Source organism: Neodiprion pinetum, chromosome 6, assembly GCF_021155775.2.
Source record: "Neodiprion pinetum isolate iyNeoPine1 chromosome 6, iyNeoPine1.2, whole genome shotgun sequence".
Lineage (NCBI taxonomy): Eukaryota > Metazoa > Arthropoda > Insecta > Hymenoptera > Diprionidae > Neodiprion > Neodiprion pinetum.
In genome coordinates this window covers 27,922,819-27,948,587 of record NC_060237.1, presented here as the reverse complement: position 1 = coordinate 27,948,587, position 25,769 = coordinate 27,922,819, and the positions used below count along the sequence as shown (strand labels likewise).

The window sequence follows — 25,769 nt, the reverse complement described above, 5'->3', positions numbered from 1 at the left end:
ATAATTTATATTCTGGCGCAACCGCCGCGTGTATTATTATACATATATTTATGTATATATATATATACTGTATATGTATTCTATATATTGTTTACAAAAATATATATTATATAATACAGTTACGTGTCCGTTTCTGTGCCTGTGTAACACTGTTATTATATCCTGCAGGGACAAAAATCTCCACTCAGTTGTCAAGTTGTCTCAAAGAATAATAAAAATTTTCCCTTCGTCGTCGATACTCTTGTTACTTTTTTCGTTCCTGTTAACGTATATACAACAACAACGTACATACGTATGTATTACACACGTTGTACCGAAATATCGTATACCTGTGAGTTATGTACAATGTACGCACGTTACGCGATGCTTATATCCTCATATACGGCTGGGTATATGGTTATGTAGTATTATACAGGATCCGAGAAACTTTACACCCTAAAGTCTAAATTGCCTACGCATATAATATATTATAAACGGGAAAGCAGGGGCGAGCGACAAAGAAACGAAAACGAAAATGAGGAATTTTCTCGAAATTTTATTCTCACGTCAGATCGGATAAAATTACCGACCACCAGCTGATGTGGGTTCGCAAGATTACACAAACATATATATATATATATATATATATTACAAGGTGTAATATTATACGCATGACGCACGATGTGCACTCCGCCTGACGTTATCTATTATTTTCTCACATACCCTTCTCGCACATGCACACGGGAATCGTCTTTACCGCCGTGCAGCAGCAACACCAGCGGAGTGACATTGCATTTGTGAAGTGATTCTTGAGCTCGGTGTCGGATAAATGTCAATACAGTCAGATTGCGTTATACACACACTGCAGATACCGCGGCGGAAGACATTTTCCAGCTTCTTTGAAATCCTGAGAGGGTATTGTATCGTTTATTATATATTGCAGTTACAAAGGTGCAATAAAGATGGAGTAGAAGGGCAGGAAGCTTCCTGGATAAACGGTGCTTGCAAATTATTCATTCGTCGCGATAAACGCGCGAAGAAACAATTCTCCGGAGAAGAGATTATATATTTACTCCCTTCTCCACTTCTTGTCTTCTACTGTCTTTGCTTTTGCATATACGTATACATATATATATATATATATATGTATACGAATATATATATATATAGCAGTTCGATTTGACTCGATTTTCCAGCGACCGTGTCTAATAAACCGTTAACAATAATCGAACGAATGCCATTACCTACGAGATGGCGATAATTTCGCACCGAGTGTAACGTCGTAATGAGGGCGGGTAACGAAGCCAGCGTATCTACGTATAACGTATAACGTATACGTATACAGACTGATATGTTCACCCGTTATACCGACCAACATAGCCTTTCCGATACTATAATACATGCACCCTCGTACCTACGTAATCACCACCCATCGCCATTTCGCACAAAGCACAACGAACCGATGCAATTATAATACACGGAGGTACTTTTCTCAAAAATTGGCACGATCGACGTTGAGGCGAGGTTAATAAATGAGCGGAAAATCGTTGGGTTCGTATTTTGTGGTTGTATAAAAATTATTTTGACAGTTAAAACAGAGAGAGGAAAAAATGGGGAAACTCTTCCGCTTCGTAGAATCGTTATTGCGTCTCTTTGGTCTCTCGGACTTTGCATGGTACATACTTGTAGCGGGTCTGACCGCTGGTCTTTCGGTTAATGATAATAATGCCGGTGTAATGACATTTTAAAATTAATTATTATTCAATTATACCGATTTTTGGGGTGTCGTTCGTTCGTTCGTTGGTTCGTCGGGTGGTGAATACTTATTACATTATTACACGAGATAAGTGGACGTTACGCTCGAGCTTATACGTACGTACGTTGAAGGCATAACTTCGCGTAAGGTTTCCCTTCTTTGTTGATATTATAATACCAAGTTGGAAAACACACGTCCTAATAATAGGTACGCATGTACGTACCGCTGTGCGAAATGATCGGCGAACGGCAGGCGGCGGTGGCGTTCATGATTTACATCGAAACGAGGACACAATGCGGTCATATACCATTGGGGCTGTTACATAGACGGAATTGACCCTTTTCAGGGAATGACCCGAAGCCTTAGTATTGTCTGCGATAAGTATAGACGTGTGTGCACCAACGAACAAGGGAACCTACGTCTTCGTCATAAATACAACAAGTACCTTCGCGGCGGTGATGTTGAATTACCGAAAGCGCGCAGCTAGGTGGAATGCCTGAGGAAATCGCGAATTAATGTCATTCAACGGTTAGCGAACAGCCAAGTTGGCTTAATTGAGTTACTGTCGAGGGTGCGGAAGGTGGTGGAGGAGGGGACGGGACTCCCGGTTTCTCTTCGATTACCGATACCCAACGTTTCTCCGTCGAGACGACGATTACGATTACGGTTTGCGATGGACGAGGAACGCACTATTTACCTACACCGCTGTTCCTCTCGTTCGTCTTTCGCTCTTTCGTCGAGGGCGCGAATCGACGACGCTACTTCGTCACGATCGTTCCTATTTATGCCTAATGTAGGCAAACGCGATGAGCGAGACGGATGGATGGATGGTCGGTTGGGCGAACGGACCTGTTTGATTGTGGCTTAATTTCGGCGCTGCTGAGTGCTTCGCGTCTACCTCCGAATCGTAGGACCAGAGAGACCCTCCTCCTCCTACGTTGTCTCTCTGTATAACCGTTGCGACGAATTATTTAGGCCCCGTGTTCGGACCCTTGACTAATGACTCGAAATTTTTGTCCGTTTCCTTTAGGCGAAGCTTTGAAATTGAGACACTCGAGACACCTCGACTCACAGGATCAGCTGCTGCCCTATAACGAGGATGAAATTGTCAGGGTAAGTCGCCCTTCATTATGCATTACCCCCTGCGTAGTCGGCAATGCTACACACACACACACACCTTACATTCGCTCCTGAGCATGGAAATCGTTTTAGATTTAGCCCAAGTGTTTTCCCTACCGTTGTAATATGTATCAGTTGATTCGTTTGTTCGCTCACGCGAATATCCGGACACCGAAGTTTACATCAATTATTCACATCCGCGAATGGGCAATGTTCGTATACGTATCTACCTGGATGATGTATGCGGTATACTTACGTATATACGTGCATGTCCCCTGGTGTACATGTACTCTTCGATGTGAAATATTTACCTACTCCACCAACGTCGAATTATCATCTACTCCTATTCGAAATATGCGACGTGTCTGTTCTATGTTCTGCACAACTCTATAATCCTCGTGTCACGCTCGTGTTAATAATTCATAAGTCAACTTGGGCTGGTAGATTACCGATTCCGGCGACTAGTTGTATTAGGATACAAATAGATTATCCTTTATACGTACGATACAATGATTTTCTACGTTCATGTGGCGATCTTATACGCAATGTACGCGATGCAGCGACACTTTCATTCTTGACGATGGTAAATCTTTTCAAAGCAAATCCGCGCGAATGATGATTAAAAATTCGTCGACAGTATAATGTATTAAACAAATCGCTGTACTCTGTTTGAAAGTCGTCACGTATAGAAAGGAGATTCATCTCCAGTGACATTTCGTAGGCGTCTTGAGAATTATTCAACCTGCGTCGCGAAGAATTTCTTTATAAATCGCTTTCCCGTCACGTCGTCGCGTTATTATACAATAATGTATTTGATTTTTATTTTCAATTATTTTCATCTAATCCGTTCGCGGTTTTCACATTTCATGGTATTCGCACGTGACATGTAATTGCACGGAAATGTCGGTGAGAATTTAATTTGGAAATATTTTCAATAATCAATTTTGACGTCGCAAGCAAATGCCGCCGCTACTTGAAATCACCTGCAGCTATAGATGTATCTATTCTACTTTTGAACGTACGCTTTTATGTACACCATTTTCATTGTGCTTCTCTTTCAATTGTCGCGTATTGAATTTGTTATCGCATTCGTATAGGTATGTGGATCACACGCGTCATTTACCGTCATCCCTTTTTACTCACGGTGTTTCAAACCAGCAATTTTAGCGTAGCCATGCTTTTTGTTCCAGGCACAGTCCTCAGACAATCATAATCACAAACCAGTATTTTCAAAATGTGGAACCTACGCGCCTGTTATCAAGGAAGAGGAACCAGCCGGTACGGAGGTCATCAGAGTTCACGCCGAGGACAGGGACCCCCTTGATTCTGGAGGTACGCGTGTCTTTCGTTTGAATTTTTTTTTTTTCAATTATACTTCTTGAAAAAATTCCAATGAAATTGGTTAACGCATCGCCGGTTTCTTTTTGCAGGAACAATCGTCTATACATTCCTTTTCGCACCCGGCGAGAGGTTGAAATTTCAAATCAACAATGAGACTGGGTTGATAAAAACTACTCAAATACTGGACCGAGATGAGCCGGCTCGAGAAAAGGAAGTTTACCTTACGATTTTGGCTAAGGATAATGGTAGGCCGCAACTCGACGATGTCTGTACGTTCAAAGTCACCATATCGGACGTTAACGACAATTCGCCTGTATTCGACAAAGTGGTGAGTATATAACGCCTTTATAGATCGGAAATTCAGCAAGGAATATTACGGTTTATTTTCTATAAGAATGTTTCCACAACGATTGAATCCATTGAGATATACACGGGGTATGACGACTTTTATAGGTGGAAATGAAAGATTGACGGGTTTGCACCTCGACGACTAACATCCTTCTTTCAATGTATGCATTTTGCTAATTTTAAGCAATTAACAACTTTCGCTTGAATTCTTTTTGAATCTAGGTCTTTCGCGGAAACATGTGGAAGGTTCGTTGAGATATTGTCGTGTGATTATATTGCTACCTACTTGATGTGGAATGATGGATGTGCATCGCTCTTTTATTATACATTCCGTATACCTAATTATTATACATAGCTCTATCATTTTCTCACCCCTGAACGTGTTTATTTCCATAAACTCTGCAATCAGAAAATAAATTTTCTTCCCTTTGGCTGAAGAGTGTTTGCTCGCCGTCGGTATAATATTCGTGATTAATTATACACGGGGCGTAAAAGCACGTCTCACCATTACGTGCGTTCGTTTTTGGAATGGTCGTGTGACCGAAACAAAAATGTTTGCTTGTGCGTTATCGTCGACACCCACGAATTATAATGGCACAACTTTTATTCCACTTTCATTTCTACTTCGTGTACAATGGCATGCATAAAAAAGTTGGATTCAGGGACGATGGTTCTTTCGTTTTTTTCGAAAATTAGGACACTTCTACGCAATACGATGTATACATGTAGCTTAGATTTGTCGGAATGTCGGATGGAACGAAATAGAATGAAAGGGGAGAGACTCAAATCAAGACCAATGATCAATGCATGTGATTATTTTTCAGATATCAAAGTGTACCGGTATTTTTTGATTATTTTTCAACTGCATGACGGAGGCTTGCCGTTGCACTCACAGACTTCTCGTTACGTTTTATAACCGTCTTCGTCTTGTTCATAGGCGTACACGGAGTCGGTACCTCAAGATCTGCCCCTTGGAAGAGAAGTCATGAGAGTTTCGGCGACTGATATCGACGATGGTAACAATTCCGTGGTTCGTTACAGTTTGACCTCTAAGATTGCCGAGGATGAAATGTATTTCCGAATCGATAGAAACACTGGTATTATATTTCTCAACAAAACGATCGACGTAAGTAAAATGGAATTTTATATCCAGGCCAAGTCGGCTTTTTTGTAGATCTACTTTTACTCGAGATAGCAAAAGACTTCGGCTGCAAATAATTTGACACATTTTTTAATTATTGCAGAGACAACCTGACTACAGATTTAACCTGATCGCTAAAGCCGTAGATCAAGGAGAGATTCCGCAGTCCAGTTACATAGAGTTGGAAATAAGGGTTGTTGAATCTCATAAAAAAGCACCTGCGTTTCTAAACAGAACGTCAGAACCTTTGAAGCTGAACGAAAGCCTCAACGATTTTAGTCTCAGTCTTGTTAGGCTACAAGCAGTTTCAAATATCGATGGAGACTCCGAAGTAGTTTTTCGACTAGTTAATGGCCGAACCGAGCAGACTAACAAGGAAAATACTTTCAGGTAATGCAAAAAAAAAAAAAAAAACAATGGAAAATTGAACGATGCTTCAACTTATACTCAGATCTAGTGATCGCAGCTGTCGAGTTTCCAGAAATACTTACAAAATTATTGTATGTTAAAATAAATTTCTGTGAAATTTTTTTTCCGAGTATTTGTAACAACAAACAGTCATGATTATATGTGTTGTTTATATTTTCATAGACTCGATCAATCTGGTAAAGATGTAGCTGATATAAAACTGGCTAAGCATCTTGACTTTGAGAGCAATACAGATTATACCCTAATAGTTCGTGTCTCAAACAAAGAATTACTGGCTGCTGAGACTTCTATTAACATTGAAGTTCTTGATGTCAATGACAACATACCGATATTTCGTGACATAAAAGAGGGTAGTGTGTTGGAAAATGAACCACCAGGAGCTCCAGTGATGCAAATTCGAGCTATAGACGCGGATGGCACCTCTGCTAATAATCAGGTAAGGTTCTAAGTTGCCCAATTTTTTTGTTCCTTTATTCAAGCTTAGTTTTACCAGAGTCAAGCTTATGTTCCTCAAGGTGTAGATTTAGAATAAGTTTTCACGTACAAATCATTGTAGTTCATCGAAAATATGTCTTTTCAGGTCTCCTATGAATTGGAGAACTACAAGAATCTTTTTACTATTGATAAACGAACCGGTAACCTGACAACGCTCATGACTTTTGATAGAGAGAAAACTGCGGCATATACCGTAAAGGTAGTTGCGGTAGATAACTCACCTAGCGCCCTTTACCAGAATGGTGAACCTAACAAGGGTCGACAAGTGTTCACTGTCACAATCGCTGACAAAAATGACAATCCGCCACACTTTACTCAACCAGTGTACACAGCTAATTCCATACCGGAAAATGCAAACATCAATCAACTTGTGACCGAAGTCAAAGCCATTGATCGAGATACGGCTAGTCTCGTTACGTACAGTATTATATCAGGAAATACTGGAAACGGTTTTGACATTGAGCCTAACACAGGAAAGATTCGGGTCAAGAATCAACTCGACTACGAAACTATTACAGAATATAATTTAACCATTCGAGCTTTTGACGGCCTGTTTAACGACACTGCCTACGTCAAGATTTTCATCGATAATGTAAACGACAATCCACCTGTTTTCGAAGATTTCATGAAAAATCTTACTATCCAGGAGGAAAGCTTAGTCGAAGGTATTTATAGCAAGAAGTTAATAGTTTTTTTTCTCGGCTGAAAATGTGGTTTTGAACTCAAGCTACTTGGGGTGCATTCCGATATTAGTTCCCAGTGCTGCCAACAATCACTTATATCTTTTGCGCTGCCGAGTACGTGAGTACCTATGCCTCTGTCTTCAGGAGTTTTTAGCGCTGCCAGCTAATTTCGGAATGCACCCTTTATAGTATTGTTAACTGTGTGTCTCCTACCAATTGAACCGTACAAAAGATTCTTCACTAGGGTTATGTTAGCTGGGTTTTATATCTTGACGTCTGAAATTCTTGTTTTTAGGGTGTATAACCACTGTGTCAGCCTACGATCCCGATATTAAAGATAGGACTGCCGACCAGCATATTGCTTATTTCATAGCCAATGAACAGCATAAGCCTTTCCTAACCATAGACAAATCGGGATGTCTGAAGTTGAAAAGAACCCTCGACCGGGACCCGCCGGATGGATATGAGACTTGGGCGGTAAGTCTTATACAACTTAATAACGATTATTGTTAGGATTTACTTCAATGTCATTCCATCTACTTTTTCAAGCTTACAGACTATTGTCAGTAGCAAAATTGTTAGCACAGTATCTATAACGGAAATGTATAGAGAAGGAAGAAGAGGTGTCAAAAGTGCTGAGAAATCTATCTTATCGTAACACATTCTTCGATCTTTTGGTAGGTTCTGGTCATGGCACGGGATGAGGATGGTGGGCCAACTGCTTTGCGAGCCACTGAGACGATTAATATTAAATTGGAGGATGTAAATGACAATGCACCTTTCTTGGATATGGTTCAACCAGTGGTATGGTATGAAAGAGAGAAACCCGGGAAAATAATTGAACTGCAGGCAAAGGACTGGGATTCGGATAAAAATGGCCCCCCTTTCAAATTCAAGATCGATGCGATTGCTGACGATGAGATAAAATCAAAATTTTCGATAAAAGACTCGAGTCTTTACGCCAAAGTCGAATTTAACAGGGAAGAACGTAAAACCTATGATATTCCAATAGCTATCACTGACAGTGGCTCACCACCGCAAACTAATACATCCATATTAAATGTCATCATTGGAGATGTCAATGACAATGCGATGAAAGAAGGTTCTAGTAGCATTTTTGTGTACAATTATAAGGGGGAAGCACCAGATACAGAGATTGGGAGAGTATACGTCGACGATCCGGACGACTGGGATTTGCCTGACAAGTATTTCACGTGGGATTCTAGCCACGAAAATTTTTTACTCGATCCTCACACTGGTATGATAACAATGCTGCATGGAACACGAAATGACACGTATGTCCTGAAGTTTATCGTAACTGAAGAAAGTAAACTGGTAGAACATCACAAGGTCAATGCCTACGTGAATGTAACGATTAAAGAAATACCAGAAGAAGCTGTGATTAAGTCAGGATCGATACGGTTCTCAGGTATCACTGCGGAAGAATTTGTCGCACCGGGAGCATCAGGTGTAAGCAAGAAAGAAATTTTCCAAGTACAGGTTGCAGCTATGCTAGAAACTGAGGTTGAAAACGTGGACGTATTTACAGTGTTACATTCGCCACATAATAACAATAAAAGTCTCTTAGATGTTAGATTCTCAGCTCACGGAAGTCCCTACTATGCACCTGAAAAATTGAACACAATTGCTACTCTCCATATTTCGAAGATAGAAAGTGAATTGAATACCAGTATATTGCTTATAAACATTGACGAATGTTTGTTTGAAAAACTCCACTGCAACAACTCTTGCCGTAGTATATTGAACATCAGTTCCAATCCGTATGCAGTTTACACAAATACAACATCGTTTGTTGGCGTTAGAGCAGTGGTTGACGCTCAATGTATTTGCCACGTTGCTGAGCCAAATATCAATTGTTTGAATGGTGGGACTCCTTTGGTGTCATCTTTGGTTACGAAGTGCGAATGCCCTCCAGGTTTTGAAGGCCCAAGATGCGAGCTATTAGCAATCGGTTTTAACGGTGACGGATGGGCTATTATGCCCCCTCCTGGCCAAGCCTGTGACGATTCACATCTAGGTAAGCGTTAAGAACCGTTTTTCATTATTTTAAACTGATCATTAAATTTTCCGTTGCTGTGAATTTTTAAGCAGTCTTCAAACTTGCTAAAAGTTTTATTTCACTCTTTTTTCCAGGACTGGAAATTGCACCTCAAGTTGAGAATGGGCTCGTGTTTTACTTTGGTCCGATGAGCTACATCCCTATTTTGGATATCCAAGATTTCATGTCTTTAGAGATACAGGAAGGTCATGCTGTTCTGCTCGTTGACTATGGTTCTGGGACGATAAGGTTGGAACAAAACAAGATTGAATTGATGGACGGGAAGAGTCATAGAATCGACGTTTATTGGACTAAGACTGTAAGCAAATTTGTGATAAATTTGAAAATCATGAAACATTGTAATTATTAATAAGATTGGTGCTTAATATGATATTCATTCATGTGCATACAGACGATAGAAATGAAAGTTGACAACTGCCAAATGTCTTCCTGCATGAAATTGACAGTACCACAGGGACCGAATGAATTTCTCAATGTCAACAGTCCCCTACAAATTGGGGGTTCTCCAACGAACCTTGTTCATCTTGCAAGTCAGTTTAATTGGGATCACAAGCCGACAAATAAAGGATTTACTGGATGCATACGCAATATGACTATAAATGGAAATGTAAGTTTTAGTCTTGATGATTGAAGAATGTCACGATATTACCAGTTTATGATTCCTAATTGGTAAAATTTCCCAGTAACCATAATTTTAATGCTCATATTCGTCATTTCAGACATACAATTTAGGAATGCCAGAATATTTCAAGAACACAGACTCTGGTTGCAATCATGGAATGGCAAAAGCTGTCACATTTGGAATTGACACTAACTTTTTAGTCGCCATTCTAGTCTGTGTGGCAATCCTACTGATCTTATTGTTAGCTGTAGTGGTGCACAGAAGAAAGACGGACGACTTGTACAAAGACATGGACGATATTAGAGAGAATATCATTAATTACGAAGACGAAGGAGGCGGTGAAGTCGATACGGGATACGACTTGAACGTTCTCCGCGCCATGTACGATGCCCCACCCATAGATTCAAAAATGGCACCTGTCGGACTCGAAGGAAGAGGTAAATATCTTCAACTATACAAGTTAAAATACGAGTAATAACTCTCGAGTATTTGAATCAGACTTACTCTTTATATTCTTTTAGCCCCAGATACTGGTGATGAAGTACCCGATATTTGTGGGTTCTTAGATGGCAAAAAAGAGAGCTGTGACAAAGATCCTGAAACGAACGCATTTGATGATGTCAGGCATTATGCGTACGAAGGCAAGGGTAATTCCGAAGGATCTCTGTCGTCTCTTGCTTCCTGTGAGTGTTTCTCGATAAATTTTTACTCTCACAGTGTCCTCAGTATAGTAAATTTTGATATGCATCTTGTTAACTTCCAAGCTGATCATTTTGAAACTTTTTTCTCAGGTACTGACGACGGTGACTTGAAGTTTAATCATTTGTCGAACTTTGGTCAAAAGTTTTGGAAATTGGCTGACATGTATGGGGAGGAGCCAAGCGACGAAGACAGTGACGGCGTTGGGGAACGTGAGAGCGAAAGCTGGTGTTAATTAAAAAGACTTCTTTAACTATAAACAGTTTAGAGATATTCCTGATATAGACATTTCCCGAAATATTTACAAAGTTGAGGAGAAGGAAACGCCACGTTACAACACTACTGTACTTAAAAGCATAGGTGAAGGACTTGTGGCTTGGTGAAGCGACGATTTCGGTTTGTATTCAGTTTCAGAACTTTATGCAACACCAAAGAAGTAGAACTACATTATAACTAACAAGATATACAATACGTGAAAAAGACTTGAATGAAGAGACTATCATTCCGCGCAGTGTTGAAGTGAATGCGTTATTTCATGTAATGCGCCAGGCCTGGACTTTTGTGAACTGGAATCATTTAGTATTTATTTGAAATCAGTCTGTTGATGATTATCTTGATAAACTCCGAAGTAGGTTGGACTTTCTCAAGATCAAACGTAACTTTTGTAACACGCTCAATTATTTAGACATACGCGAAATATTGATGCCTAAAGAGCCTAATGTTTTAAGTGAACAAAATTATTTAAAATTCATATAACTGATTATCGAATTATTACAAATACAACTGTACCAGTGCAGGCCCTCGTTGTTCATTAATAAACGGTGTCATGTAATATATTATAATACTATGATATAAAAATGCAGAGGGTAAGAGAGTGGAAGCTATAAATTACGATGTGAAAGGGCTTAAAGAAATTATAGCTATTGAAAGTAAATATTTTTTATTTGTTTATTAACTAGTAATTAGTAAGTACAGAAGGAAAAGAGGTATTACTTATTTTGTTTACATTTTTTTTTAAGAAAGCTATCAGACTGACTTAGAACTCGTTGACTTTGGGAAAATATAGATGCCAATATGTATAACTAGCATTTCTATTAATCCAGAATGTTAAATTCGTTCTTGACGCGAGTTTTTAACGGATTTGTTAACGTATTTTAAAATGCTTACTATTATTTTAATTATGGTTCACATTTTGGGTTAATAGGCACACCAGCAATATACACATTGGTATAAAGTTTTATTACCTACGTTAACGACCGTATTTTCCTGATATTTCCATCAAAAATTCTCACAGCATCAATTATATGAACATTGAGTACGGGGAAAAACGATTGAAACAAAGTAATTGAATATTATTCTTTTAGATCCGTAGGCGATACACAGTTATGATAAAGTTCTAATTATTGTATAATTGTTTTAGTTGAAAATTTTCCAAGCCAATTTTTTTTACATATATAATAAACTATATTATATGTATATCGGCATACACGAGATACACTACATACTACATATTACATGCATATATTTAATTTATATATTTTAATATTCGGATAGAAAAGTGAGAATATAAGAGAAACAGGGCGAGGAAGTGCGAATTGCGTGAGATAACATTGTAAAATGTATTCTTTTGATCATAACCATTTAATCGCACGCGGGGTCAAGCAACTCAATATAAACAATTATTGTAGAGTGTAATTCTTTTAGTACATGTATTTTTTTTTTTTTACATATACACACACACACACACACATATATATATATAAAATATCGATCTATCCGTCTCCAAGCATTTCGTACAATATAATTATAGTTAACGGCAGTCAACGTCAAATAAATAGTTTTGCTTTTCAGCCTATCGATAAGCTGAACTTATAGTTATAGTAAGACCGTAAAATGCCATAGCACCATCCTTTATCATTCATGACTACCATGATGATTTATTAGTGTTAGTAAATCGCATTTCAAAATCAATTCCCACCATTCATCGACCATTAGTTAATCATAGCACGTATTTTATATTAAAAGTGAAAAATATTCAAAAAAATGTCAGCGACTGAAAATTGCGTATTAAAAAAACAAAAAAACTAACTTGTAAAATTCGATCATTAGTATAAATATATTAATTATTTGTAAGCTTTTTACGATTGAACAGCTGTGACATAATAAATACTGTTCGTGCACTAATAAAAAAAGGTGCTCCTAACGAGAAGAACAATAGACAAGATCACGGTATAGGTTGAAAAAGATAAAAAAAAATCAATAAACAAATAAATATTCAGAAAGTTTCACAGAAAAATTGTGCAAAACTTGTTTTTTTGAATATCGGGTGAATATTGCCATATCTAGAAATCTGGTTTGACTTCCAAGTTGAATCACTGTTTACCCAATTGAGACAGGATTTAGGTGAACTATGCCGAAGTGTACATCTGACATATCTTATACTGAAGGGTGTAAGGGAACGCCCAACATACACGCTTTATTTTCAGCATTTGATTGATTGATTGAAGGGGCAGAATTTTAGAGTAACCGGATCAGTTCTACTTCGTAAGTTTGGAAATACCCACCCTGTCTGTAATAATGATTCAACAAATGATAACGCAAAAATTTCTTCAGATAATTCTCGCAAATCCGGGACGTATACAAAGTAATTTACCTACAAGATCGTGAAGACTGTATATTAACCGTTGTTATATACAGGAGATAAATGGTTTCAAGTATTCCGATTAGAAGCACCTTTTTACAAAATTTAAATTATGAACAGTTTAGTTGTAAGTGTCGCAGTATAGGTGAAAGCACATGATCTCAAAATTGAAGAACGGATGTCGCTTGCCATACACGATGAAACTAAGCGCTATAGTATAATTGCGAAATTGTTATACTAGTGTTTGTACGTAATGGTAAGGGTCGAAAGTAACGAACAAGAAAAAACTCAATTGATGAGAGTTGCAAAGAAGCGAGACACAAAGTTTGTCTACAATTAACTTCTTTTTTTTTAACTTCCGAATCAAGTTGGTAGATTCAAAGATGCGCTGACGGTCCGAACATAACGTTTCAGATTGAAAAAGGTAATAACTAAATGAATTGACATCAACGTACTGCAGTCTCTAATTAATCGAGACAACCGTGTATTACCGAATTTCACTAACAATGAATGTATTGGCAAATCGTTGAATGTTGTTGACAACTATTGTGTAAAGAGCTGCCTTCCAGTTTATAGAATTTCTGAAGCATTCATGTGTATTTGGAACGCGAGCGTAATCATTACAGAATCTATTCGACTGATAATACACATCAATTCATGTATTGTATGCTAAATTATCTGTTATCGACGCGCAAATTGCGTAGTAATTAAGAGTGAACGAAATACACATATAAAAATAGGGTATATGTAAGAAAACGCGAAATAAAACTGCCTATAAAGAAATAAAATAAAAAAATATTGGTACGATAATATGAACCACAACGTTTTAATTTCTTTAATGGATAAGAAGAGTTATATATATATATATTCGTTTTTTGATTATCAACGAACAAATTCACTATTTTCACTCGACGTACATCATGTTGTATGTACATACATACATAACTACGATTTTCCGCATCCTTGCAGTACACAGTCGTTTTTCATCACCCTCCTCCTAGCAGCAATTAATAATCATGTGGGATTTGGATCAACCCCTAGCTTAGAGATGACCGTTAATCTTAATCGACGACGCAGGTCCAATTTAATCACGATTTCATCCCACAATGTATACTTGTGTAAAATTTTTTACTTCCTAATTTCCAATTTATATAAACTATTATACCTTTATACACCCAATCGTGTATTGTATGTGTACATATTAAAGTAATAATAAAAAAATAAATGAAATCGAAATGCTTATATTTATACAGACATGGTATACTAATTGGTGCCCGATGTGGTAATGGCGGAGGAGTTTGACGCCATTTGACCAAACTCGAACGAGTGAAATAGAATATGTACGTCAAGGAATTAGTATTGAAAACTAAATTGATTAATCATTTGCTCCGAATGAGCCCGACGGCTTCACTTCCTGCTGAGAAGGAGTCAGCGATAAATTACGAAGAAGCCTTATTGAGAAGGCTTGGCCTTTCTTACCATCCCGACTAATTATAATAATAGATAGTCGCTGTTATGTGCCAGTAAAAAGTTGCGAAACTTTTGCCAATCGATCCTTGCGTGGGTGGGTCACGTGAAAAGGGGTCATATGGACAGATATACCTACCCATGATGGTTATTTGAACGGAGAGTGCTAGAAAATGTGGAAAAACTATCTTCGTACGGTCAATAAATTTCGCGAAAATGCGGCGAGGTGGCCTTTCATAATTTTTACTATGTTAACAAACAACCTCACAAATGTCGAAGTACTCTGTAACTGAAATATAAATACTTGAGAGTAATTCGACGTTGACGATCTTTGTCGTTCACCTTGCACTAATTACGAAACTCAAGGTTTCCGGATAAATATACTTTTAGCTGCAGTATAAGGTATTTCTACTGTTATATTTTACCGAATGCTGCACATCTACTATACCGGGATGCGTTGATACCAATTATACGCGCCTTGAACAATCCTGAAGTTTTATAATCGATTACGTTTTTGTAGAATTTTTGAGATAGGTAGAGAGATACAGCTATGTCGATAAATATCAAGAAGGGTTTGTATAGGCCGGAAAGGAAACGACGAACAACGTAATACATATCTGTATCACAGGGAGGTCGTCTAAGACTGCCTTGGTCATGTAACGGCAGAGTTATGTTATAAAACCCTCGACTAGCCATTTCGAGGCGAAGGTTATGTAGGCACGCTATGCAAACAGGGCAGTTATTTGTCTCTCCTCTCGTCGAAGCTAGCTCTTCTTCTTCTTTCAATCCCTGGATACCATTTTATATCCGCTCGCCTTACCATTAACTTCATCATTATTTACACGAAGAAAATTGAATCCGGACACCGGACGAAAGTCGAGGTCGGATTCAACAAATGTTTTTCGAAGTTTTCGGACGCCCACGCAAAAAGATAGCCCCGAGCCGTGTGCGGCAAAGAGTCGCTCATCCTTTTGAAAATAGATACGTTTGTCCGTCTGCCAGAGTAAAAGATCAAAAACAAAAAGAAAACGAATGTTCTACTCTTCTCTTTAATACCCATAGACATTTTAATTAGGTTTCAAATTTCTGTCCTTATTTTCAAAAGTATTTAGTACTTTGCATCGTTCCTGTACTTACACGATAAGAAATAAAAATAATAATAAAAACAGGCATCTTGAAACACACCCCCACTGCTTATCGGACGAAGATTAATCCTGTCGTGATATTTAAAAGTGTCTGATATATAATCAAGCCCACAGCTGATATCCTCGGCTTGCGTCAACTGCTGTCGCAAAATACTGACGCCGATCATTCAAGTCAACATAACGGTTTTCTCTTCGGGTCTTCGCAAGCTCGTTGCTTGAGGGTCGCAATGGAGATGATTTTTAGGGGTAGCTGGAGCAGAGAGACGAAGGAGGCTGCAGGGGAGGAATGGGGGGTTCGAAGGGTGGAGAGGGGTAGGATGGGGTATAAAGTGCCGGGCAGGTCTCGCTCAATCTCAATCGTCATCTTGTCACAGTATCGGTATCCCGACAGAATATATTTAAAGAATAATTGCAAGCTTTGTGTACGGAAGTTCCAAGTTCAGAATGTGAGTTTGTATGAAATAATGTACTTTCTCATTTGGATTGTGGGAAGACGCTTATGTTGTCAGTGCTGGTGTTTACTTGTTTTATTTTGTTCTTTTTTTTTTGGGGGGGGGGGGGGGGGGGGGGTTAACAAAAAGCTTCTATCACGGCGCAGACAGTCCTATGCAACTAGATTTATAAATCAAAAATAATTCGTCGCAATGGCTTGTTATAGATCTTCGAATATAGTTCATCACGAAGTGCTAAGACAGAATATTAATTCTCGTGCGAAAAAAAAACCTGGACTGTTTGGGAATTCTCGAATTTTGCTTTTAAAATTCAAATCGAAACGCAGCAGGGAACGTGTAGATACTTGATTTGACAACAACTACTTGTGATTATCAGCTGCCACCATCTAATCCAACATTACGAATGCAGGTTTGGAAGAATTAAATCAGGCTGCTTCGTGCTGGTACTAGCGATACTTTTAATCGTCGCCCTCGGGACCGAGGCACAATTGAATTTCTCCACCGGATGGGGTAAAAGAGTCCCGAACCCTCAAACAGGAAACGGCGGTAGTGCCATGTGCTCGTCTCAGGGTAAACCTTCGCTGAACCAGCTTCTTGCTATATATAATTTATTACAGGTAATTCCGTGTGAAATTATTTTTCTTTTTCTGCAACGAACACAATTCCGTTGGGTCGGAAAAGAAATATTGAATAACAAAACGATTGAAAGTCGAAAATGCGTTGAGTAATCTTACTGCCAAGTATTTAATTTTATTGCAGAACGAAGCTCAGAAGTTGTTGGATTGCCAGAAGTTTACAAAGTGAAACTAAATCTGAAATGGATGAGAAATTCGCTATATCTATATGCTAAATGAACATAGAATATTATTATACAAACGAATTATTATTTGAATAAAGATTCGATATAGATATCTATAAAATCGCATGTGCAGCAATGAATTTTGCAACTATTTATTGTAAGACTATTTGAAATTCGCATATTTTATGTTTAATACGTAGAACTCAGCCTTCCATATCGCCTCTCGAGTCTTTTAGATGCAAGTACGATGTATTTTATTAAAAGTAATCTACATACAGAATGCTGGATATCAAGAGCGCAAGAGCGAGTCGGCCGATTCGTTTGATGACATGGCGGGGTTTTTTTAGTTCGGATAATTACCGCATCGCTTTTATTTCACTGTGACATTTTAGACATGCGAGGAGCTGCGGTGAATTGCTCAATTGCTTAACGCTCGTGCAGTATGTATTTTTATCGCGCACTTGAAAGTCGGATAATGTCGTTGAAAAAGTGTCATCTAGTGTAATAAATAGAACAAAAGTTTACGTCCTAATTAACGAATGTTTGTCACCCGTGTGAATATACTAACACAATTTAGGGTGGTTAGGAGCCCCCCACATCCCGCTTAGCATGAATCGATCAGAATTTGGTATTTCGCAGTTTCCTATCGAGTTAATTGTCGTTTAGAAACGTCCTATATCCGTAAGAAAAGGATATCAAACTCAGCAAACGGCGAAATATGTCCAGTAATTGAAACGAGCAGTTGGTCTCGACAGAGAAATTGATAATCAATCGGCGAAAGATGCATTGCCTGCACGTGTCGAACGCCCTTGCTCGTCGTTATAACCCCAATTTGATTCATGCGAGGAACAATACTAGTAAGAGCTTCGAGGCCATCGGAAGAAAATGGGGTGGACGTTGGGTCAGGTTGTGGTTAAGGGAGCAAAGTCATGAGGTGGCAAAATCCTGCGCCAGACAATTCGAGTGCATTGTTGCCCAACGCATAAGGCGAACACTGCAAATTTTTCACTTGTACACTAAAATTTGGGACGAGGTCGCCCTCAAGTCGTTTGTTAATATATGGCGGCGAAGGCTCGGTCAAAATACTAGAAAGTATTTGTTTGGCGCTGCTGGCGTCTCCGCCTACAATTGGGATCGAGAAAGAATTCCAGACAATGAACTCCACAGGTAAATTCACTGGTCATTCACCAAAGACAATGCCTGCGTCTAATTTCAGTTTTTAATTTTGTACTTCAACCGTTTTTAGATACTCCAAAGAACTCACGGACATCTACCAGCTGCGAGAGAATACCGTTACGTGCGCAAAGTGCCACCTGAGACTAGTCATTGATGTCACACAGTCTGGAGTTAAATACTGCCAATGTCACGGCGCGAAACCCGCACTGGCATCTGTCCAAAATGGTCTTATCTTGAGTACATCTATTAACCTCTGCATTATGAGAATGAAAATTTCTACCATCCTATAATATTCTATCAGAGTCACACAATTTTAAATTGAAATATCATTTAATTAACTAGACTGCCCTTCAAACTGTCTATCACTCTTATCACTCTGTCTTTAAAGCATCAGTTTAAGACGTTGTAAATCATTTTCATGGTCTTATTAATTCAATAGATTCATGGTTCCTACACATTATTTTACCATATCTTGATTTAGGTATTTATTATCTGTTAGGTAACGGAGATCAATGGCAGCCATTCATAGAGAGGCAGGATATGATAATGTGGCGCAAAGAAGAGCCCGAAAGTGGAGGGTTGTATGCTTACAAGGTCTATGGGTCATTTCCAGATGTGTCAGCGGAGGATTTTCTACATGTTCAAGTTGACGTTGAGTATAGAAAAGAATGGGATCCTACTGCCAGACACCTGGAGGTTATTGACACTGATCCCAGCACAGAGTCGTGCTTGGATCATCGCAGTGAAATTGTTTACTGGGAAATGATTTGGCCGGTAAGTATTTCATAACCAAATACAGGGCAGGTGGTAACTACAGCTGTTGAAATGAATGAATTCTCGTTATAGAGATTATTTGCAAACAGAGATTACGTCTTTCAAAGAAGATGGCTCATTGATAAGGAAGAGGGCCTTATCGTCATTGTTAGCAGGACATCCGATCATCCCAAGGCCCCACTTCGGCCTGATACGCACAGGTTAATGGCCGCGTCAAATTTTTTTTTTGGTGTGGCATAGATTACTTTGTGTCGTAAATTAATTTTCCAGTTTATATCTACCTCATAGCGGCGATGCTTTACTTACGTTTTCTCAATTGCTTTATTTTTTAATAGAGTATCAACGTATTGGTCATACATGGTAATAAAACCATATACGGAATTTGATCAGCCTGGTATTGAGTTTGGATTAACATATTTTGATGACCCTGGTGTAAACATACCGTCAGCTGTGACCACTTGGGTAGCAATGAGTGGTGAGCGAAATAACTGATTTGCTAGACGAGTTTTAAAAATTTTACCATCAGTGCTAGGTTTTGTTTTCAACTTTTGCGTAATTAAGTTTTATCATTTCTTGATAAAGGGGTTCCTGATTTCTTGTGTCGTATGAGGAAAGCAACACTAGATTACCAGAGCCGCAAATCGAACGATGCAAAATCTGCAATGGTCAATATAGTTGAAAATCAGCCGATTGTTCTGGAGACGTGTAGTGATTCATCTGTTAGTGATGTTGGTTACGTATCCGAAGTGAAGGAAAATACAGAAACACCAAAAGAAAAGGGGGACGAAGAACCAAAGTCAGAGAGAAGTGACAAAAAAGAACGACGTGCAGAAAATACGGAAGATAAAGCAGAAGACAAAAGAGAAAGCGTAATGGGCCCTACACCAGATGAAGAACGTGGCTTTTTACACTACTTCTTACCGTCCCGACTGTTCACGTGACACGATAAGCCACATATATCCCTTGTTTAGAAGAAATCAATTTTAGCAAACAGATTTGCTGCTACTTGACCTGAAAAGATTATCAGTAATGCATTCTCATTTTAAAGACGAAGCGTTTTCTCTCTGACTTGTCGAATTTATTTTCGCGAACTTATACAGTATTCATAAACGTGGAGGATCTTGTTCAACAATTGTGTACTGTAAGTTGAAGCATGCTAGTAAGTCTACCACTGCCAAATCAAGGTCCCACTCGGAAAAAATTCTAGTTAATTCAATTTTACGACTGATACGTCTGGAAATCAAGTTCAGGTCAAGTGGAGATGTTATTAAACGTAAACCTATTTTGTCTGGTTTGTCATAGGTGTGTTAATGCAATAGTGTTATTTCAATCGTGTGGAAGTGTAAATGTGTGTGTGTGTGTGAGAGAAAGAGAGAGAGAGAAAAGTAGCTTTGAAATAGTATCTATCATAGTACGAATCAAATTTAATTGAATCAAGTGAAGTATTTTGCTTTAAATCTTATATAGACAATTTAAGTGTTAGATTTTGAATAATTTTTCTGGTTTTACACAGAAATAATGAATATTTAAATTATGGTCATGTAATCATTTCATGTGGATGGACACTGCGCCATGTAATTCGATGCTTTTGCACTTTTTCAACCTTATAGGAATCATTTCAAAAAGAAAGACCATCTGACGTGAAATGAATTTTGAAAATCATTGATTTAATCTAGAGACGCATTATTCATCTATTTTTATGCCAAAGGTACAACAATATAATGCGATACACTGCAAAATGTTGCATAAAAACTTCCATCATCGAGTCGTACTTCTCACACAAACGTCACAGTTTGTAATCAAAGTACAGTCGATGCTAAAAATTCTTTATACAAAACCATCAGAAATATACTATACAATTAAGTACAATAAATCGCCACAAATAAATCATTACTGCATTCAAATTTATTTAAACTCGTCTGGCAGAGGTTTTTCCAAGATGTGGTGTTCCTATTTGAGATGCAAAATGTTGAAACCTGCATTCACGTCGCGGTTGTAAGAAGAACCTGGAAAAAATAAATACAACATGCTTTAATATCAAAACAAACCGAGCGTAGTGCGAATTGTGCAACGTCCTATGCAGCATTATCACAAGTGAATTCACCTGAATTGATATCGACTCCCGAAGGCGCACCAAACTTTCAGCTTTCGGTTACTTGAGGTACTGAGTCATCTGTATTTCGGTTATTTGGCATCCCGAGCTATCCGTTATTTCATATCGAACCAGCGGCCGTTTTGGTACACGAAGCGGTGAATTTACTACGTTACGCTCGACGATCCAATATTAATCAGAGTTTTTCCCCATCTTTTCCAATAATTTTATGTGCCAATTCATGAGCCGCTTGATCCATACGTTGCATTGGAGTAATCGTAGATTTACTTCGTTCTTCAATATTGCTAGTCCAATTTTTCAACTTTTCTTGTCTAATAGATTTACCCGTAAAATGTCTAAAGTATCGAGACTTGGTTTTCATATTGCAAATGCTGTCCGTTCGCTGTTCAGTAGCCGGGTCGGCACGCCGTCGAGAACTATGATAATTTCGGCTTTGTAACGTTTATCGCTTTTTCGTTGAGATTAGATTTAGAATTGTTAGTTGAATTTTATCGGGGTTTCAGAATTATTATGCGATAGCATGGCAACAGGTGTGTAAAAATCAAGATGTCTATATTTTAATCCGTGTACAGAGTATAAAAACATATTGTTGAAATCTTGAATTTTTACAATTGCATGGCAACGCCAAAAGGTAGCTGATGTTTGAATATATTAATATTTTACGTGCATATGTGTATGTATGTACAATGATTAGATAGAATATGCTAGAAAAATCAATTTCTAAATTGTGGATTATGGTAGATCGATATTTGCTAATTCTAAATCGTCATCTTCTAGTGCGACGAAATTATCAGTCTGACGCAAAGAGCAGTCTTGAGGGTCAGGAACAGAGGACAGAAGGATGTCAGTTTCCTTGTCCATTTCGAAACATATTTTTTCTGGTAATTCTCTGGGTGCAGATTTAAAGCCAGCGCAGTCATGATCGTAGCACTTTTGGAATGCTACTTTGTTATTCAAATCAACAACCCAATATACCCCATTGCTTTTATGTGGCCTGCCTATATTCGCACAGTATCTGTAACGGAAAAAAGTCGAATAATTTATATGTATCAAGTTTGGTGAATTTTATAGAATGCGTTACGAACTATGTCATCAAATTCAATTTTCAAAAGCATTTGACTAGTAAGAAATATTAATTTTACCTATGATCTATGAATGCATATAACATTACGCTGTTATTCAGAAGTTTGACTTCCCGAATTTTGCCAGGTTTCACAATGTCTAAGATGAATTTATCGATGTCAGGATATGGTGATTCAATTTTCTTCTCAGCTCTGACATAAACCCGACGCTGACTTAAGCATTCTTTGGAATATTTAATCGCGTCTACCGAATTTTTATCCTGGTATTCAAGTAAAATCAAATTCTTAGTACTTGGTACATAAGATATCAAAGAGTCCAAGAATAATCCCAATTCTTTGTTCGTGTATGTTGTGCTGAGGATGTACTCAGAATCGTCGCTCACGGTCAGGTGAGAATTCTTTCCCAACTTGGTAGACTTGTAAATTCGAAAGTGCCTGTTTCTTGTGTAGACTCCTTCATCTACAAAGAGCTCTTTTCCCTTTGTGGTATTGATAAATAACTCTGCCAAATCTTCTTTGTGAAAGCGGCTTAAAATATTATCAACGGAGGATCGTGTGGCATTGTCTAGCAACAAACTTTGCCGAATATTAGAGCATATGGTTTTAACAAACCGTCCTGCATGTTGGTTATTCTTGAACATAACGTTTTTCACACGGAACACTAAATGCCGGCTGAATTTAACGTCGGTGGTTGAGTCCAGGCTTAGAACCTCTGATCTTCTGCAAGGAAAACCCCAGTGTTCCAAAAAATGTGCACAAAATACATCGATCAGTGTTTTTGTCATTTTTGAGCCATCGCTTGATGGGTTTAGATCCTTTCCAAATTCCAAATCAAAATATAGGTGGCAAGGAGAGCCGTCAGGTATAACCTGATATTGGAACAACAGGTGTGTGAATATTTGAGCTCTGTCAAGTCGTATTAATTTTTTTATTAAAAAAAAATCAAACCTCGTATGAACATCTCTGCTCCTTGGGTCTAGATTCATCGACAAGCCAGTAGATTTCTGGGTGCGCTACAATGAATTTTCTGTATCCCTCATCATATTGCAAAACGAAGGTATGCATTGAGTTTGAACTTCCTTGATCGGCTACAAGCAACGCTTCTTGCTGCCTCCAAAATTCACCCCAAAATTCAGATGGTCCCAACAACCGTCTTCGCTTAATCTTAGCTTCTTCGCTATCGTGTATGGACGACGATAATTCCCTGACTCTAGATTGATGCTGAGCGTGACTTTCGATCAATGTTTTTCCATAAAATGTATTTTTCGATATTTTACTCATTATTGTTGATTTTTCGGTGGATTTTTATCTACTTTCCAAAGTAAATATTTTCTCAAGTTCGTCACCTTGATCTTCTGGGCGTTGGATAATTCAAAACACAGAATTGGCTAATTTACGTCAGAAACTTTCCTTTATTTTGACACTTCAACCTGCCTGAGTCTAGATCTCTGTTTTGACGGGGTTGACGGAATACAAAGTCGGTAGTCCGATTGTTGCCTGTCGGGACCTGTCGAGAGCAGTAGCTGTATACCTCCCCCCCCCCCCGCAGACGTGCCGGCTGATCGCAATTGCACAACTTGACTCGCGCATGCGCGGATGCCTCGCACGAGTCACATATCGGCGGCCCCTTTGAACCAAACGTGCGACGCCATTTCGTGCCAGACGGTGCCAGACACCGGCTGCGTGAAGATAATATATTGTAAAGATGTTCAGTCCTGGGCTAATATAACGTCCGGCTGGGTGGGACCGAGTATGTCCGGCGGTAATTATATTGCTTTGCTTACTTACTTACTGACCCGTCTTAAGAAATTCCGGTGTTAATTCGCGTTTGCATAGTAGAATACTGTAATTTTCTCCCGACCTTTTGGCTTCTCTTACCATGCCCTTACATCCCAGCAATCTGAGCCTCTCGCAAGTACTTCGCCAATAAAGGTATGTTTTTCTTTTCGGCCTGTACAAATAGCTAGTTAGTGTGAATTCGTTGCATTATTTTGGAAGCTGTCTGCATCGATTCTATGCCTGGTGTTTGCGGATAGATAAATAAATGTGCGTAAAACGTACGTGGTTTTTTGCGCCTTCCGAGAAATAATGCTCTGTAAAACATAATCGGTATTTGCACCTAATATTTGAAGGTAAACGAATGTCGGTAATTCATCGATATTTACTGACAATGAATAACGTCAGTTCGTGAATACATTGCCGACATGCTTTTGTCATCAAAAATTAGTTCCAAAAGTTTGGTCACAGAGCGCTTTCTACTGCAATGATATAAAAAATGTTAGCATCGAGTTAAAACGATAAAGAAGCAGGAAGAACTACATAATCGGCTATAAACGGAAGGAAACTATGAAACATACAAGCCTTGCCTTGCTCATCACCTTGTCCGCATGTAAGTTATTATATTTTCAAATTTATTCCAACTCGGTTGTCATTTTGCCCCGCAAGCGTCGCTGCTGCAGCGCTAACTTCAGAGCACTCACAGAATCTCGGGACATTGACGAGTTCGAACGTGCTAGAATCGCGTCCTGTGACTCGAATTTGTGAGAAACTTAAATTAACAGTTTTTTTTCAAACAAATCCGGTCTGTGGGGCTGGCCTTGGTAACTGACCGTCAAAAAAACAATTCAAAGTCACGTAAAGATTCGCTTTCACGCGGTTTGCTAGCGACTGACTTTCTTCTACGCTAAACAAATGACGATCGCGATTGGACCGTTACCGTGTTCTTACACCAAGTCCGTAAATATTTTCGGTGTATTCCTAGATAAATCATGTGTTAAGTGTGCTTTTCAGTTTATAACATTCCATTCTCAATTTGTCACGATTATATCGAGTATGAAAAGTCATATACGATCGCTACAGTGATATACGCAGGTATGTATATATGTGGATACAAGCGTGCATTATACGTTTGCCCTTTCAGTAAGTTCAATCGTGTTTTTACATAGCCCTAGGTCATTGTTCTTCACAAATTGCATGTCAAGTCGCTACTGGTACGACTCGCGAGCCAATTGTGCGATAAAAATAACAACTACAAACCCGTTGACGCTGTTATAATCGTTATTTATAATTTTCAACAGGCACGTGCGTGCTCAATTGTTGAAAACTAGCGGCTCTACGACGCCGAAGGTCATCGCTGACAAAGCCTATGTCTTGGAGATCGATCAGGAGAGCTGATTCGACTGATTCTATATTCTGGAAGCATCAAACTATCGGTAAGCCTCACATGCAATTTATTTAAGTACTAAGACTTTGCGATATTTATCCGTGATTTCATGCCTGATCGCAAGGTAAAAATTTCGTAGAATTGATTTCGCCGTATAGCTCTGTGAGTCCCTTACACCCTGCAATTTTCTGAAACAAGGAAAAATTCGTTTTTAAATTTAATTCGTGGCTTTTACAATTTGTACGTATCAGGATATCATGATATT

General features: G+C 38.6%; 3 protein-coding genes across 6 annotated transcripts in view; 2 read left to right on the top strand and 1 right to left on the bottom strand.

The window, feature by feature from the left end:
* shg (E-cadherin shotgun) overlaps positions 1-14,577 on the top strand; it is a 51,149-nt gene extending 36,572 nt beyond the window's left edge. Inside the window, exons 2-15 of one of the 2 annotated variants that reach the window (XM_046632964.2) lie at positions 2,766-2,848; positions 4,045-4,186; positions 4,285-4,523; positions 5,481-5,669; positions 5,788-6,074; positions 6,276-6,549; positions 6,694-7,273; positions 7,587-7,768; positions 7,973-9,329; positions 9,446-9,669; positions 9,763-9,978; positions 10,091-10,430; positions 10,515-10,676; positions 10,785-14,577. In XM_046632964.2, coding sequence (XP_046488920.1) covers positions 2,766-2,848; positions 4,045-4,186; positions 4,285-4,523; positions 5,481-5,669; positions 5,788-6,074; positions 6,276-6,549; positions 6,694-7,273; positions 7,587-7,768; positions 7,973-9,329; positions 9,446-9,669; positions 9,763-9,978; positions 10,091-10,430; positions 10,515-10,676; positions 10,785-10,927 — 4,418 coding nt within the window. In that variant the 3' untranslated portion in view covers positions 10,928-14,577. Of the gene's footprint in view, positions 1-2,765; positions 2,849-4,026; positions 4,187-4,284; positions 4,524-5,480; positions 5,670-5,787; positions 6,075-6,275; positions 6,550-6,693; positions 7,274-7,586; positions 7,769-7,972; positions 9,330-9,445; positions 9,670-9,762; positions 9,979-10,090; positions 10,431-10,514; positions 10,677-10,784 lie in introns of both variants that reach the window. The other variant, XM_046632963.2, reaches the window with a different exon arrangement.
* Positions 14,578-17,579: 3,002 nt separating this feature from the next.
* Positions 17,580-21,036, top strand: LOC124221333 (stAR-related lipid transfer protein 7, mitochondrial). Of its 3 annotated transcripts, none has more exons than XM_046631228.2 (6): positions 17,580-18,363; positions 18,443-18,609; positions 18,872-19,146; positions 19,219-19,346; positions 19,482-19,621; positions 19,708-21,036. In XM_046631228.2, exons 1-6 carry the CDS (start codon positions 17,978-17,980, stop codon positions 20,085-20,087), a joined length of 1,476 nt encoding a protein of 491 aa, XP_046487184.1. In that variant the 5' UTR covers positions 17,580-17,977; the 3' UTR covers positions 20,088-21,036. The 3 variants fall into 3 exon arrangements, with proteins under 3 accessions (XP_046487184.1, XP_046487185.1, XP_046487186.1); XM_046631229.2 differs by having other exon boundaries at positions 17,581-18,363; positions 18,443-18,597; XM_046631230.2 differs by having other exon boundaries at positions 17,582-18,363; positions 19,729-21,036.
* LOC124221334 (DNA-directed primase/polymerase protein) lies at positions 20,856-23,850 on the bottom strand. The gene is made up of 4 exons (XM_046631231.2): positions 23,290-23,850; positions 22,402-23,210; positions 21,251-22,274; positions 20,856-21,152 (listed from the first exon to the last, which is right to left on the bottom strand). Exons 1-3 carry the CDS (start codon positions 23,620-23,622, stop codon positions 21,992-21,994), a joined length of 1,425 nt encoding a protein of 474 aa, XP_046487187.1. The 5' UTR covers positions 23,623-23,850; the 3' UTR covers positions 20,856-21,152; positions 21,251-21,991.
* Positions 23,851-25,769: the final 1,919 nt, after the last annotated feature.

What these genes read in the sequence shown, in the direction of transcription:
- LOC124221333 (XM_046631228.2), top strand. Translation starts at nt 17,978, where the DNA reads ATGCATTGCCTGCACGTGTCGAACGCCCTTGCTCGTCGTTATAACCCC. An exon ending in CCAAAATGGTCTTATCTTGA is followed by an intron (nt 18,610 to 18,871) that starts GTACATCTATTA and finishes ATTATCTGTTAG; the next exon opens with GTAACGGAGATCAATGGCAG. An exon ending in CACTTGGGTAGCAATGAGTG is followed by an intron (nt 19,622 to 19,707) that starts GTGAGCGAAATA and finishes TGCGTAATTAAG; the next exon opens with TTTTATCATTTCTTGATAAA.
- LOC124221334 (XM_046631231.2), bottom strand. Translation starts at nt 23,622, where the DNA reads ATGAGTAAAATATCGAAAAATACATTTTATGGAAAAACATTGATCGAA. An exon ending in AGCAGAGATGTTCATACGAG is followed by an intron (nt 23,211 to 23,289) that starts GTTTGATTTTTT and finishes TTCCAATATCAG; the next exon opens with GTTATACCTGACGGCTCTCC. An exon ending in TATGCATTCATAGATCATAG is followed by an intron (nt 22,275 to 22,401) that starts GTAAAATTAATA and finishes TTTCCGTTACAG; the next exon opens with ATACTGTGCGAATATAGGCA.